Source organism: Caenorhabditis briggsae (genome assembly GCF_000004555.2).
Source record: "Caenorhabditis briggsae complete genome, chrII, whole genome shotgun sequence".
Taxonomy (NCBI): Eukaryota; Metazoa; Nematoda; class Chromadorea; order Rhabditida; family Rhabditidae; genus Caenorhabditis; species Caenorhabditis briggsae.
The window spans coordinates 2,275,999-2,291,545 of NC_013486.2; the positions used below are offsets into that span (position 1 = coordinate 2,275,999).

Sequence of the window (15,547 nt, forward strand, 5' to 3'; positions counted from 1 at the left end):
GTAACTTTGTTCACAAACATGATACGGTGTCCCAAATAGAATCATTTTGTAGTGCTCGTCGAGTTCTACCATATCTAATTTAGTTGGTCAAAAATTATCAATCTTAAAAGAAACTATGACAGGGCCCGTCCGCAAGTATGATCAAATTTACTATCACGGTGGCCTAGGAATTCAAAGGTTTTCTAGGCCATCCATCTTTTCTGAAAAAAAAACAACAACACCATTTCTAGTTCTTCTTCTTCTTTTTCCTCTTGAAAAAGACTCAAGTAGGACATAAAAAATGAAGAATTCTTCTTGTTCTCACCTCTTCTGAATTCATATACATGACATATCGTCTCTACGTCTCAATTCATTCCTTCCCCCCCCCCCCCTCCAAAAATTGGAGACGTCGAGAAATAAAGAAGACAACATTCAAAATATGGGTGTGTTGTATAACATAGTAGGCGCCTTTTGGCATTGCGTGTCTCCATCTCTCCGTTTTTTTTTCGGACAAATTTTGTTATCTTCCTCTTCTTCCTCTTCTTCTTCTTTTTCGTCGACGACATCTTCTCTCTCTCTCTCTCTCTCTTCTCGTTTTCCGGTCAATTTCGTTTGTTGGGTTGAGATTTAGTAGGATTGCTCAGATTTCGAAATTACCACTCTTTTTGTTTTTGGGCGAGCATTTTTGGCTTGATTGGGAGTTTAGCGGGTTTCCGGGTAGGCAATCAGATATTCTCTCCAGAATTTTTAAGCTGAGCAATCCTAGCTTTTTTAGTCCAAAAATGGCAATTTTTCAGTTTCGAAAATTACGATTTTTAGCGAAATTCCAATTTTCGGAGTTTCAGCCAATTTTAGGAATTTTTGACAAAAATTGAATTTCTCAAAGTTTCGTAAAATTTGGAATATTTGGAATTTCAGATTGTGAGCTAGATGTTGAATTTCTAGAATTTACAGTCAATTTTTCATTTTTCGCATTTTTGGGATTTTTGAAATTTAGAATTTTTCTCCTGGATTATCTTCGAATTTTTAGAATTTTTGGGTTTGAAAATCCGTTATCGGATTTTTTGGGAATTTTGAAAATAAATTCAAATTTTTTATAATTTTCAGCCAATTTTAGAAATTTTTGACAAAAATTGAATTTCTCAAAGTTTCGTAAAATTTGGAATATTTGGAATTTCAGATTGTGAGCTAGATGTTGAATTTCTAGAATTTACAGTCAATTTTTCATTTTTCGCATTTTTGGGATTTTTGAAAATTTTGAAAATCGGAATTTCGGAAATTTTTGGGATTTCCCCAATTTTTAGAGTTTTAGACAACAATTCAATTCCTAGATTTTTAAGCGCAAATTCAATTTTATGAATTTTTGGAATTTTTGACATAAATTCACATTTTTATAGTTTTCAGCCAATTTAAAATTATTGATTTTGTGATTTTCAGGAAAATTTTTTTTTAGAACTATTCAAATTTTAGACAGAAAGTCGATTTTCAGAATTTTTTGGAGTTTTCAGCCATTTTTTAAGAGGAATCTGAAAATAGAAAAAATGGAAAAAGTGGAAAAATTCGAAAATTCTGAGAATTCCGTAAAAATTAGAATTTCAAAAGTTTCGAAAATTTGAAATTTCAGAAATTATGAAATTCTGAATGTTTGAAATTCTCCTTTTTCAATGTTCTAATTTTCGATGTTTCTGAAGTTTGAAATTTCGAAATTTTCAGATTTTTCTATGATTTTTCAGCTGTCCTTTTTCATTTTCATTTTTTTCACTTTCCCTTTTTTTTTCAACCCTCTATGATAGGCCAACCATTTTAATAACCTCCATTATTATTATTTATTTCTATTGAAAGTGAAAATGGAATATACACATACACATGGAACAGTAGAATTATACCTACTTGTGTAAATACTGAAAAAAAAATGGAAAAAAGGGGAAAAATCAGGTCCGATTATCTCCCCTTGAAAATTAGCGACTGTCACTATGTAAAGGGAAAAAAGCCAAAAAATACAGTAACCGTCTAATGCGCCTTTGAAATATCCCTTAATATTGTTAGTGTTTTACTGTAGACTACTGTAGAAAAACTTATCAGTTTCTCAACAGTAATCTACAGTAGGACACTATCAAGTCTTCATGGCTGAAAGCTCCTTTTTTCTATTCCATTCATTTTCTCTAGGCTACAAGAAATACAAATATTAGGCTTCATTTTCCAGAATTTTGTGATTTTGTTGGCTTTTTACTACCCCAAAATTTTTTACTATTTTTTGTCAAAATTGAAGCCTTTCCCTGCACCCCCCCCCCTTTTTGACGTCGTTTTATGTGTCAAATCAACAAACAAACGTATAGATACATACAAGTGGTATCATATATATAATTTAAATAATTGGTGGGTTTCATTCCTCGCGGCGCTTTTTTTCGGCGATTTTCGACGGAAATAGCTTCTGTTTTTTTGTTTGAAATTAGTGGTTTGAATTTGATAGGGAAATTGGGGGTTGTAGAGATGAATAAGGATTTTTGTCTGGGTTTTTGGATCGCTAGATTTTGGGGAACCTGGATTCTTAGGTCCTTAGATCCCTAGATTCCTAATCTAGGAAAATATTATAATCTGGGAATCTAAAGATCAAAAGATTTAAGAACCTAAGGATCTAAGAATCTAGAAATTCAAGAATCTAAGGGATTCCTAGATCCTCAAGCATTTTTCGACCTCATCTACGTACACTTGGTTCATCCAAAATGCATACACCTTCTTTTTTTTCTCTGGGTATCTCTATCTCTCGGTTTCTGCAAGTTTATGTCTCTTTTTTGTTTTGCCCCTCCGACCAGTACGCCCTTTTTTCTTCACACTAGTGTAAAAGTTTTTAAAATTTTTCTCTATATAAGAGAAAAGAATGATTGATACTATCACGTTGATAGGGTATTGAAGAGGCCGACACAAGAGAGAAGTAGAGAACTAGGAAAAATGAAAAAAAGGATATATATATATGGAAGGACAGATAGACAAGTTACGAGGGCTTAAAAATCTAGAAATAAATCGATTTAATAATCTAAAAGTAGAGAAGCCAAACTAGGCCGCCTTTGTCTTCAAATGTACAGTAATCCTAAAGTCGCAGACACTCTTGGTTCACAGTTTTTCGATAGATTAACTTCTTTACCTGCATCCAGCAGACATGAGCGGAATTCCTTATTCCTTATTCCGATTGTTTTTTCTATTCCTTATTCCTAATTCCTTATTCCGGATTTTAAAATTTTCATTCCTTATTCCGGATTTTCAAAATTTTTATTCCGCTCATGTCTGGCATCCAGAAGAAGTTTTCTTTTCACAAATTTTGATTAACCGGAAATTTCTGGAAGTTTTGTGTTCTATGATATTTGCTTCCAAGATTCTGCTAATTCGATTCGTCTTCCCCTTCCGGTCGGTTAAGCTGTTTTTTTCTTTAAAACTTTGTGAGCCCAGCCTTTTCCACCGGATTACCTTAATCTTGTTATGACTTTCATGCTCGAGTCATTAATCCTCTTCCTTTCTTGAAAAGAGAAGCGGTTCCTGGAATTTGCTCAATTCCAGACGATGCTTATTCTTTTTTCCAGCTCATCAACAGCTACTCCATCATTCTTACCGTGTGAATATTTAATTGAGCAGATGGATAATTATGATAATAGACACTGATCAGATAACGTAGATAACAGCACACTAGACAAACTAAATCCTACTGTAGATCATTTGTAGCTACATTCCTTCGAAAAAGGTATTAATTTAGAAAACGTTCAAGAAAAATCGCATTGGAATGCTCAAAGTGTGGCTTTTAACACACTTTACTCTTTCTTCAGCTCATAAACATGTGTTCTATGACTTTTCCATGTGGTTCTTCTGACGTAGGGAAGTGTTTAAAGCCAGAGTTGAGTGCTCTAGCTGTTTTAAAACTTCTTTTCCTGGAAGTTAGAACTTGAGATAATTTAAAAATTTCGATTTTGAATCTAATAAACACAGTTTTCCGAGTAGCTTTTACAGAAGTCCACATAGTATAAACTTTGAGCCAATTTATCTCGTTTTCTATAAAAGATATCAAAAAGTGGTCAATTGACAAAATGTGCCTGATAATATGATAAACATTTCATCAGTTGACAGATTTTTGATATCTTTTATAGGTGCAGAGATAAGTTGGGCTAAAATTACAGTATCCTTTGTGCGTTTTTGTGTCTTTTCCCTCAATTTTTCCCTATGCCATATTATTAGAGGGTTTTCCTTCATTTTTTTCGTTTTCCCATTATTTCGTCGAAGTTCTAGATCCTAAATTCCAATTATTCCAGGTTCAGCAACCTCCGGGTTTTAGACCCATTCGATCCTCAACACCATCATGATGTCATCGAAATTTCGAACCGAAGACGCGTGGATCATTGGCCAACGGATGGCCGCCCGTCTCGACCATGAAGCCTATCCGCTGCACAAGGCAGCATTCTTCAATGATACACATTCCATTGTTCAGGTAATGGAGGTTTTTTTTATTAGCTGAAAATGGCTGAAAAATGGCTTAAAAACCATGGTTTAAAAAAAACAGCTGAAAATAACTGAAACATGCTGAAATATAGGACGAAAAATGGCTGAAAAATGACAATTTTCGACCCTAAAACATTGAAGCTTTTAAGAGCATCTGGAGGTTTTTTTGGCTGAAAAAATGACTGAAAATGACTATTTTTGACCATGGAAGCCCCTTCCGCAAGCATCTGGAGGCTTTTTTAAATACTGCAATAATAGCCGAGAAAAATATGAAAAATGGCTGAAAATGACTAGAAAAAAGCTGAAAATGACTGAAAAAATTGCTTAATTATGGTTTTAAAACCGTGGAAAATAACTGAAAAATGGCTGAAATGTAGGACGAAAAATGATTGAAAATAACTGCAAAATAGCTGAAAAGTGGCTAAAAATGACTGAAAAATAGCTGAAAAATGACTGAAAAATAGCTGACAAATACCTGAAAAATGGCTGAAAAATAGCTGAGACGACCTAAAAATGACCGTAATATAACTGGCAAGTGGCCGAAAGAGTGGCGGAAAAATGACCGAAAAATAGTGGAAAGCGACTATATTGGGCTCTGGAAGCTTCTAAGAGTATCTGAGCGTTTTTTATAGCAGTAAATAAAAAACCGAAAAAAACGCTGAAAATGGCAGAAAAATGACTAAATTGGCTGAAAACTGACTGAAAAATAGCTGGAAGTAGCTGAAAAATAGCTGAAAAATAGCTGAAAAATGGCTGAAAATGACTATTTTTGACGCTGGAAGCTTGAAGCTTTTAAGAGCATCTAAAGGTTTTTCTGGCTGAAAAAATTGGCTGAAAATGACTATTTTTAACCTTGGAAGCTTCTGAGGGCGTCAGGAGGCTTTTTTGGCCGAAAATTCCCGGAAAATATCCAAAAAGCAGCTGAAAAATAGCCGAAAAATAGCTGAAAAATGGCTGAAAAAAATCTGAAAATAGCTGAAAAATAGCTGAAAAATAGCTGAAAAATTGCTGAAAATTTCCTGAAAATAGCTGGAAAATAGCTGAAAATAGCTGAAAAATAGGACGAAAAATGGCTGAAAAATAGCTGAAAAAAGCTGAAAAAAAGCTGAAAAATGGCTGAAAAATAGCTGAAAAGCTGACGAAATATAGCTTGAAAATAGCAATAAATGACTGAAAATAGCTGAAAATAACTGAAAATGGCTGTTTTTGACTATGGAAGCTTCTGAGCGAATATGGTCGTTTGAGAATAGCTTAAAAACGGGTGAAATGAACTGTGTTGATCCAGAAAGCTCCTAAGGGCATTTTCTGGCTGAAAATTGCTGAAAATCACTGAAAAATGCCTATTTCTGACCCAATAACCTCCGAAATTCACTATTTTTGCAGTTACTACGCGCTGGAAGGAGTCTATCCGAGAAGGATATGCACGGAAACACGGCTCTGCACATCGCCACAATGTTGGGACATCGAGAAGCGATTGCGATGTTGTTGGCCAATAATGCACCGGTTCGAATCAAAAATATCGATGGGTGGAATCCACTGATGGAGTCGGTTAGCTATGGAGATCGACAAATTAGTAAGATTTTTCGGTTTTTGAATTTTGAAATTTTGAGAAAAAAAATCTGAAAATTTTGTCATTTTAATGATAATTTCCCATTTTTGACGTTTCGCAACTACGACGTTTCAAAACCGCGACATTTTAGAACTGTGGTTTTTAAAACTGACCGCTTCGCAACTACGACGTTCCAGAACCGCGACGTTTTAGAACTATGACGATTCAGAACTTTTACATTTTAGAACTGTCGTTTTTAGAACTGTCCACTTCACAACTATGTCGTTAGAAAACAACGACATTTAAGAACCGCGTCGTTTCAGAACTGCGACATTTAGAACCGACCGCTTCGCAACTCTGTCATTATAGAATCACGACGTTTTAAAACTGTGACGATTGAGAACTGTGTCGATTTTGAACCATGACGTTTTAGAACCACGGCGTTTTAGAACTATGACGATTCAGAACTGCGACATTTTAGAACAGCGGTTTTTAGAACTGATCGCTTCGCAACTCTGTCGTTATAGAACCGCGACGTTTTAAAAATGTGTCGCTTCAGGACCGCGACGTTTTACAACCGTGACGTTTCAGAATCACAACATTTTAGAACCACAACTGGCGTTTTAGAACTGTGTCGATTCAGAACCATGACATTTCAGAACCGCGACTCTTTAGAACTTCGGTACTTCACGACCACGACGATTTGGAACCGTAGCGTTCTGCACCCGCGACGTTTTGAAACAGTGACGTTTTAGAACTGTGTCGCTTCAGAACCGTGACGTTTTAGAACCGCGACGGTTTAGTATCGCGACGTTTTAGAACTATGACGTTTTAGAACTATGGTGTTTTAGAACTGTGACGTTATAGAACCACGACTATGACGTTTCGCAACTATATCATTATAGAACCGCAACGTTTAAGAACTATAACGCTTCGGAACCGCGATGCTTCAAAACTCGGAAAATTTCAAAACCCAGAGACTTTATTAATACGGCTGCGAAATGTCCGGTTTTGAAACGTCCGAGTTTTGAAAAGTCTTGACTTCGAAGTTGCCGGTTCTGAAATGTCAGGGTTATGAAACGTATCGGTTCTGAAACGTCCCACTTTCCATTCCTACTAAAAAATGATTAAGATTATTTTCTCAGCAATTTCTGACCATCCCAATTATCCTATTTCTCATTACAGTAACCGAAATGCTGCGAAAGCTGAAAACCCAGACGAACGAGAAGATGACACGTGGCAAGCCGCACCTGATGAAAATGTTCCACGACCTGGGCGACTTTTATATGGAATTCAAATGGGACTTCCAGTCATGGATACCCCTCCTCTCGCGGATCCTCCCATCAGACGTCTGTCTAATTTACAAAAAAGGGAATCTCCTTCGAATGGACACGACGTTAGCAGACTTCAGCGAGAGGAACTGGGAGCGAGGGGATATTACGTTCTTGTTCAATGTGGATGCACCGCCCGGCGAGCAGTTGGTTGTGATGGACAACAAGACGAAGGTGTTCCAACGGGGCAGACGAGAGGAATCAGAAGCGGAGATTGACGAAGAGGTTGATGTTCTGATGTCGACAGATATCGTTAATGCTCATATGTCCACAAAGACCGTTGGATTTAAACAAGCCTACTCGGGATGGGTATTCAAACACGCGAGGGAAGAGCAAATGGGCGACTTCCCGGTCAATTTCTATAGTGTTGAGGGTCTGAAGCTAACGACAAGGAAGCGGAGAGAGCATCTGAGTAGTGATGATGTTAAGAAGAATAAATCGATATTGTCGAGTCTGACCAGTGGACATACGGTTAATGATGATGAGTTTGCGGTGAGCAATGTTTTGGGAATTTTTGAGTTTTTTTCGAAATTTTCTATTTTAGGTTACTGTAGATTACAGTGGATTTGAGGAATTCTACTGTTTGGAGGTTTCAAACCAAAAAAAACATGATTTTTGAGAATTTTTAGATTTTGAAATTTTGAAATTTTGGAGTTTTTCGATGTTTTGGATTTTTGGATATTTAAAAAGAAATTTCTGAAAACTTCTGATTTTTTGAATTTTTGAAATTTTTTCGATTTTCCAGTTTTTTTCAAACTACTATAAGATTAGATTACTGTAGAAATTGGGATTTGGGACATTTCGAAGCCAAAATAAAAACTTTTGGAATTTTGACATTTTTTGAAAAAAAAATTGTAGATTACTCTATTTCACTGTAAAGAGGCTACTGTAGGTTAGGTAACGGCAATCAGTTCTGTTTTTCGACGCTATGTTACTGTAGATTACGGTAGATTACGGTAGAATTGAAGAATCCTATTGTTTGGAGGTTTCAAACCCAAAAAAACATGATTTTTTAGAATTTTTAGATTTTTAAATTCTGAAATTTTGCTGTAGATTACGGTAGATTACGGTAGATTACGGTTGATTTGAATATTCCTATTGTTTGAGGGGTTACTGTAGTTTTTGAAATTTGAACAATTTTCAAACTACTTTAGCATTAGATTACTGTAGATGTTGAGATTCGAGACTTTAAAAACCAAAAAAGTTTGTTCTCCAATTTCTGAAATTTCAATTTTTCAGATTTTTGGGATTTTTTTTGAAATTTTCAGAAATTTTTCCGAAAAAAAGGGGTTTCTGTAGATTACTGTAGCATACTGTAATGAGGCTACTGTAGGTTAGGTAACGGCAATCATTTTTGTTTTTCGACGCTGTGTTACTGTAGATTACGGTTGATTTGAAGAATCCTATTGTTTGAGGGGTTCCTGTAGTTTTTGAAATTTGAACAATTTCAAACTACTGTAGCATTAGATTACTGTAGATGTAGAGATTCGAGACTTTTAAAACCGAAAAAAATTTTCTCCCATTTCTGAATTCTGAAATTTCAATTTTTCAGATTTTTCGAATTTTCGGTATATTTTGAATTTATGGAATTTTCCGATTTTCAAATTTTTCGATTTTTCCAAAATTTCAGATTTGTTTGAAATTTCCAAACTTTTGGAAATTTGAACAAAATGATTCTGAAATGTTGAATCTGAAAATCTAGAATCTGAAATTCAAGAAAATCCAAATTCCGGAATTCCAAAAATTTCAAAAAAAATCCGAAATTTAAAATTTTTTGAAATTTGAACTTTCCTCAGTTTCTGAGAATTTTTCAAAAAGTTCGAAAATCTATATTTTCAGAGTCTCCAACACCGAAAATCGCTGCCACCACCTGGCCGCTTGCCAACGACATGGGAAGAGTACTCAGGAGCAGCTCCAGGAGCCCCACCTCAGATGGGTCGTCCACAAATCGTCAAAACCAACGAGAAACAGTTCAAAGCTCTGGTGGGGATGAGTGAAGAGTTTCCGCTTTCAGTCGACGTTTTGGTGGATCTACTGGAAGTCGTTGCGCCGTTTAAACATTTGGACAAATTGAGACGATTCTGTTCGGCACGGCTACCACCCGGGTTTCCGGTTTGTGTTGGTTAGTTTAGCCTTTTTCGGATTTTGAATATTTTCAGATTTTCAGATTATGGGTTTTTTTCGAGGTTATACAGTACCGTTGAAGAAAATTTGAAAAATATGAAATTGGGAATTTCCAAAATTTGAAAAAATTCGAAATTCAAAATTCCCAAAATTTGAGAAAAAATCTAAAAATCAGAATTTCAAAAACTTGAACAAAAAACAACACATTTCCGGAATTTCTTTTTTAGCATCGCGACGTTTTAGAACTATGACGTTTAATAACTATAACGATTCGGAACCGCGATGCATCTAAACTCAAAGATTGCGTCATTTTAGAACTATATTTCTTGAGAATCCGGACGTTTTAGAACCGCGTCATTTTTAAACCGTGACGTTTCAGAACTGTGACGTTTTGGAACCACAACTGTGACGTTTAAAAACTATAACGGTTCGGAACCGCGATTCTTCAAAACTCGAAAATTTCAAAACCCAGAGAGACTGTATTATTACGGTTGCGAAATGTCCGGTTTTGAAAAGTCCGAGTTTTGAAATGCCGTAATTCCGAAATGTCCGAGTTTCAAAACGTCCAATTTTTGAAATTCGCGGTACTGAAATGTCCGAGTTTCAAAACATCTTGGTTTTTAAATACCGTAAATCCTGTAAAAGACGGGCCCCCCACACTGTCAACTTTGAGACAATTTATCTCACTTCTCGATATCAAAAAATGGTCAACTGATAAAGTATTGCTGATATTATAATGAACAATTTATCAGTTGACCATTTTCTGATATCTTTCACAGGAATCGAGATAAATGGGCTCAAAGCTGGAAGGTTTTACGGTATTTCGATTTCGGAACGTCCGAGTTTTCGAAACTTCTATACCATTTCCAATGTATTTTAATCCATTTCTACTAGAAAAACGATTGAGATCACTGAGAGAGTACTGTATTTTTGATCCGGAATTTTTTGAAAATCTGGGAAAAAATATTCCAAAATTCAATCTACAAATTCCAAATATTCCAGAAATCCCCCTGCTCGCCACCATTGCCGCCAAAGTCACATTTCAAAAGTTCCAATTTTCCAATAACATCCACGATAAACTATTCACAATTCCGACATCGTATCGCGAGGATCCGACACGTTTTCCAGATCTGTAATTATAGCCAAACTCTCCTATTTTCCCGTTTTTTGAATTTCGTTTTTTTCCCGCCTGCCTGTATAAATTATATATATATATATATATATATATATATATTCTGTGCTATAATTCTCCCCCCACATTTTATGACCTGATACATTTCTCTATGCATTTTATCGGCTTGTCTCGTTCTTTCATTTTTAAAAACATTTATGAACAAAATTTGATGTACGGGTAGTTAAAAATCCCTGTAAAAAACCTCCCGAAAATCGATTTTTTTGCATTTTCCTCTTTCCAAATTTTCCCTAAAAAATCGCCAAATCTTATATTTCTTATCTCAGTTTAACTGAAAAATTGCTTCTTTTTCCCCTCTCTAACTTATATACTATGTAAATTCTTCTCTTTTTTCTTTGTGTATATAGTCACTGAAATTTGAAATTTTCAATTTTTTTTGGAAATTTTAAAATTCGAATTTCCCACCAAATTTTTCTTTGATTGTATCGCATTCTACACCACTTGTCTCCTTCAAAAAAAGCAATAAATTATGCAATTAGGGGTTTTGAGAATTTTATGGAAAAAAGGAAATGACTGAAAAATTCTGAAAAAATGTAAAAATTTCGAAATTCTCAAAATTGGAAACTTCAGAAAATTCGAGGAAAATCTTAAAAAACTTCAAGTTCAGAACCTCAGAATTAGGAATTGTTTTAATTTCAAAATTTGAATATTTGAGAATTTGAAAATTTTGAGATTCGTGAAAATCTAAAAAGTTCAGAATTCCTCGAACTTCGAATTGAAATTTTTTCAAATATTCAAAATTTTAAAACTCTGAAAATACAGATATTCGGCATTTTTTGATCTGATAATTTTCTCTGAGAATATCGAAGTTTTTAAGAAATTCAAAAATCCTATAACAGTTCAACTTCTCATTGGAGCGCATTTACTTTTTAAAGGCGCATATCTCGAAAACCAAAAGAGCTGAAAAGTTTTCAATTGCAAAAATGTGGAAAATTCTGTTTTACACATTTTAGTGGTTGACAACTTTCTTGTAGCTTTCTGGTTTTTGAGACCCCCCTTTAAAAGTACCGTCTCCCCCTATAGGAGAGGCCCTCCTCATCTTTCTCGCTGGAAATGGTTGTTTTAAAGGCGCATACCTCAAAAACCAAAAAGGCTGCAAAAAATTGTCAACTGCAAAATTGAAGCTATAATTTTGTTTAGTATAATCTGGAATTTTCAGACAAATCCAAAAAAACTGGACCACTTTTGTAGGGCTCCAAAGTTGGCTGCTTTCTTCTGCTACTCTACAAACCGTGAAGGGTATGTTCCTACTTTGAGCCCTTATATCTCGTTTCATGTGAAAGATATCAAAAAGTTGTCAACTGACAAAATTCTACTGATAATATGATAAACATTTTATCAGTTGACAACTTTTTCATATCTCATAGAGGGACTGAGATAAATGAGCTCAAATTACAGTAACTAACTTTGGCTCAAAGTTAACTGGGTTTTTTCTAATTCCATGAGATAGATTCTAGTCAACTCCTCAAGGATCCAATCATATGTTGTTCTGTTTATTACACCTAAGCATACCCAAATGTTGTTTTCCATATAACCATTAAATGGGGGGGGGGGGGGGCTTTTTTATGGGTTCTAGCCAATATATCCCTTCCGAAAGTCGATTAGGCTAGCCTAATCGACTTTCGGAAACATATACATATTTCTCGTATGGGTGGGTGGCAACTACTATAACACTTGAAACCCCATCTCCCCTATAATTACGTTTTGAATTATATAAAACAGCAAATTCCCGCCTTTTCTTTCTCTTTTTTACACCAAAAACCTTATAAAACAAGGATACTGATTAGGGGAAAACGAAGGAAAAGACCGCCCTTGTCTCTTTTCCTGTTCTTCGCATTTGACCTCATTAGCTTCTTCTTCTTCTTCTGTCTTATCATTGGATCCCGGATTGTTATCACTTTATCTATTGCCAAATTTAACAATGCGGCTACTCGGTTTAGTCCTTGTGGTTACAGTAATCGTTGGATTTGGTACGGCTACTGCTGTTGGGGTGACTACTAAGAAGGGTTGTAGGACGAAAGCTAAGGTAAGAATTTTCAAAAAAATTTTCAAAAATTAAAATGCTGGGGAATTTCAAAATTTAAGAATCAGAAATTTTGAATTTTTGGAGATTTTTGGAGATTTTCGGTTTTTTTTTGGAGAAACTTTTTAAAAATCTGTAACTATATAGCAAAATAGACAAATTTTTTAACGATTTGAACATTGCACAACTTAAGCTCAATTATCTCAATTACTGTTAGAGATTTCAAAAACCTGTTAACTGATAAAATGTTTATCACAATATCAGCAACATTTTATCAGTTGACACATTTTTGATATCTCTCATGGGAAATGAGATATATTGGCTCAAAATAAGGGTAAAATCAGAAATTTAGGAAAAAAATTTTGTAATTCGAAAATTTGAACATTCAAAAATTCAGATGATTTTCGGAAATTCAGAAATTCAGAAATTCAGAAATTTAGAAATTCAGAAATTCAGAAATTTAGAAATTTAGAAATTTAGAAATTTAGAAATTCTGAAATTCTGAAATTCAGAAATTCAGAAATTCAGAAATTTAGAAATTTAGAAATTCAGAACGTCAGAAATTTAGAAATTTAGAAATTCAGATATTCAGAATTTCAGAAATTCAGAAATTCAGAAATTCAGAAATTCAGAAATTCAAATTTTCTTGAAAATTCAAAAAATCTGAAAAAAAAACATTAAAAAAAAAAATAATATCCCATAAATGGAAGTTTTTTAAACTTTTCGGGTATTTTCATAGATCTAACAAAACTAGAAAATCAAAAATAATAATTAAATCCTCAGAATTCCCAAACATTTGTGCTCAACTATTCTGAAAACCAAAAAAATCAGAAAATCCAAAAGAAATCTCCAAAACTTATTCCAGGCTTTCGCCGTTGGAACCCGAAGTGCAAATGGGATTGACGCAGTGGATTTTGAGGACAGAACCCTTCGAAAACCAGTTCAAAAGGTGTATTTTTGGCCGAGTCTAACAGATTTCGAGAAAACCGTCCTTCGTGACGCCTTCAATCAAATCGGAAGAGTACTTGTGTGAAATTCGAGGAGCAAGAATACAAGCCATGGTATCATGCCGATCGATGGGATTCCAATTCTCCGCATGTGCTGATAAGAAAATCTGGAAAATTCGCGGCTTATTCAGATGCAGTCGTTGAGGGACTCGTAGATAGAACGATTCTCTACGTGGCACAGTCTTCGTTTGAACCATCGAATTTCAATAATTCCAGAGGAATGATTATGGATCAATTGGTTCGGTTTATGGGACTACAGAGGGAACTGTATCGGCCAGATGCGGTGTCTTATGTACAAGCTATTGAGTGAGTACATCTGATTATAGGAATGAGATAGTGAAGTTTGAAACAAAAACAAAGAAATTGAAAAAAAATTGTTTTTTTTTGAAAATAGCAAAATCTTCATGAATTCAGAAAATCCAAAATTGCACATCTTATAATTAGATAGTTAAGAAATCCAGCGAAAAATTGAGATATTCTAAATTTTCTGAACTTTTCAAACTATCTGAATTATTGAATTTTCGAATTTCTGAATTTCTGAATTTCTGAATTTCTGAATTTCTAAATTCCTGAATTTCTGAATTTCTGAATTTCTGAATTTCTGAATTTCTGAATTTCTGAATTTCTGAATTTCTGAATTTCTGAATTTCTGAATTTCTGAATTTCTGAATTTCTGAATTTCTGAATTTCTGAATTTCTGAATTTCTGAATTTCTGAATTCCTGAATTACTGAATTCCTGCATTCCTGAATTTCAGAATTTCTGAATTTCTGAATTTCTGAATTTTTGAATTTCTGAATTTCTGAATTTCTGAATTTCTGAATTTCTGAATTCCTGAATTTCTGAATTTCTGAATTTCGGAATTTCTGAATTTCTGAATTTCTGAATTTCTGAATTTCTGAATTTCTGAATTTCTGAATTTCTGAATTTCTGAATTTCTGAATTTCTGAATTTCTGAATTTCTGAATTTCTGTATTTTTTATTTTTCAGAATTTCAAATTTCCAAAATCGAAAAATCGAAACACCCAAATCATGAATTGAAATCTAAAATCCTTCAAAATTTATAAATTTTAAAAATCAGAAATCCCGGAATATCCAAACATCTACCATTTTCCAGCGGCGGTATCCCCAATCTCGGCACTCCAGACTACAATCCAATCCAACTAACATGGCCATTCGACCCTGAATCCATTACCGTACCTCTATGGGCCCGCGAGAAGTTCCGCCTAACAGCCTACTGTCCAGCAAGGAACGATGCGGATATTGGAGCCGGCCAACGTGTGGGATTGCTCACAAAATGGGATACTGTCAAATTAAACAGTATGTATTGCCCAGAAAGAATCGGAGACGCCGATCCGTCTCGTGGTCCATGTGTGGTCCCGAGGGCAAAAGACTTGGATAGTTTTAAGAAACGACTATGGGCTTATAAAAGGCTATTGGCAAAAAACACGAAACGAAAGGCGAAGAAGGCGAAGGCGAAGGTGGCCAAGAAGCACAAGACAGTTTAAATGATCTCCCAGAATTTTGAATAAATCGATAAATCGATAATTGATTGATTGGCTGTAAATAATTGATTATTAACCTAATCCTTAATTAATTCCTGTGTGTGTGCTTCTCTAATATTGATGACATTTTTTCGAATAAATATAAATGATTAATTTTTTTTTCGAAAAATAAAAATTTTAAGTTTTCAGAGATTTTCAAAAAAAATCAATGTTTTATGAGGACAATTTTTAAGATTTTTATTCAAATTAGTCTACATTTTTTGGAAAAATTCCGGTTTTTTCTGAATTTTTCGGATTTTTTAGTCAGGATTACTGTAGAGGAGAAAGTGTGCAGTATGTTTGCAGACGGCATTTTC

The 15,547-nt window shown here is 34.5% G+C and overlaps 2 protein-coding genes across 2 annotated transcripts; both read left to right on the top strand.

The window, feature by feature from the left end:
* Positions 1–4,321: 4,321 nt before the first annotated feature.
* CBG03659 lies at positions 4,322–10,601 on the top strand (the record flags this gene model as incomplete). The annotated part of the gene is made up of 5 exons (XM_002629893.1): positions 4,322–4,450; positions 5,845–6,034; positions 7,196–7,833; positions 9,181–9,463; positions 10,468–10,601. The coding sequence occupies 5 exons, from the start codon at positions 4,322–4,324 to the stop codon at positions 10,599–10,601; spliced, it is 1,374 nt and encodes a 457-aa protein (XP_002629939.1).
* A 1,977-nt stretch (positions 10,602–12,578) lies between these two features.
* CBG03660 lies at positions 12,579–15,194 on the top strand (the record flags this gene model as incomplete). Its single annotated transcript, XM_045241790.1, has 4 exons — positions 12,579–12,683; positions 13,546–13,707; positions 13,737–13,993; positions 14,804–15,194. 4 exons carry the CDS (start codon positions 12,579–12,581, stop codon positions 15,192–15,194), a joined length of 915 nt encoding a protein of 304 aa, XP_045092454.1.
* Positions 15,195–15,547: the final 353 nt, after the last annotated feature.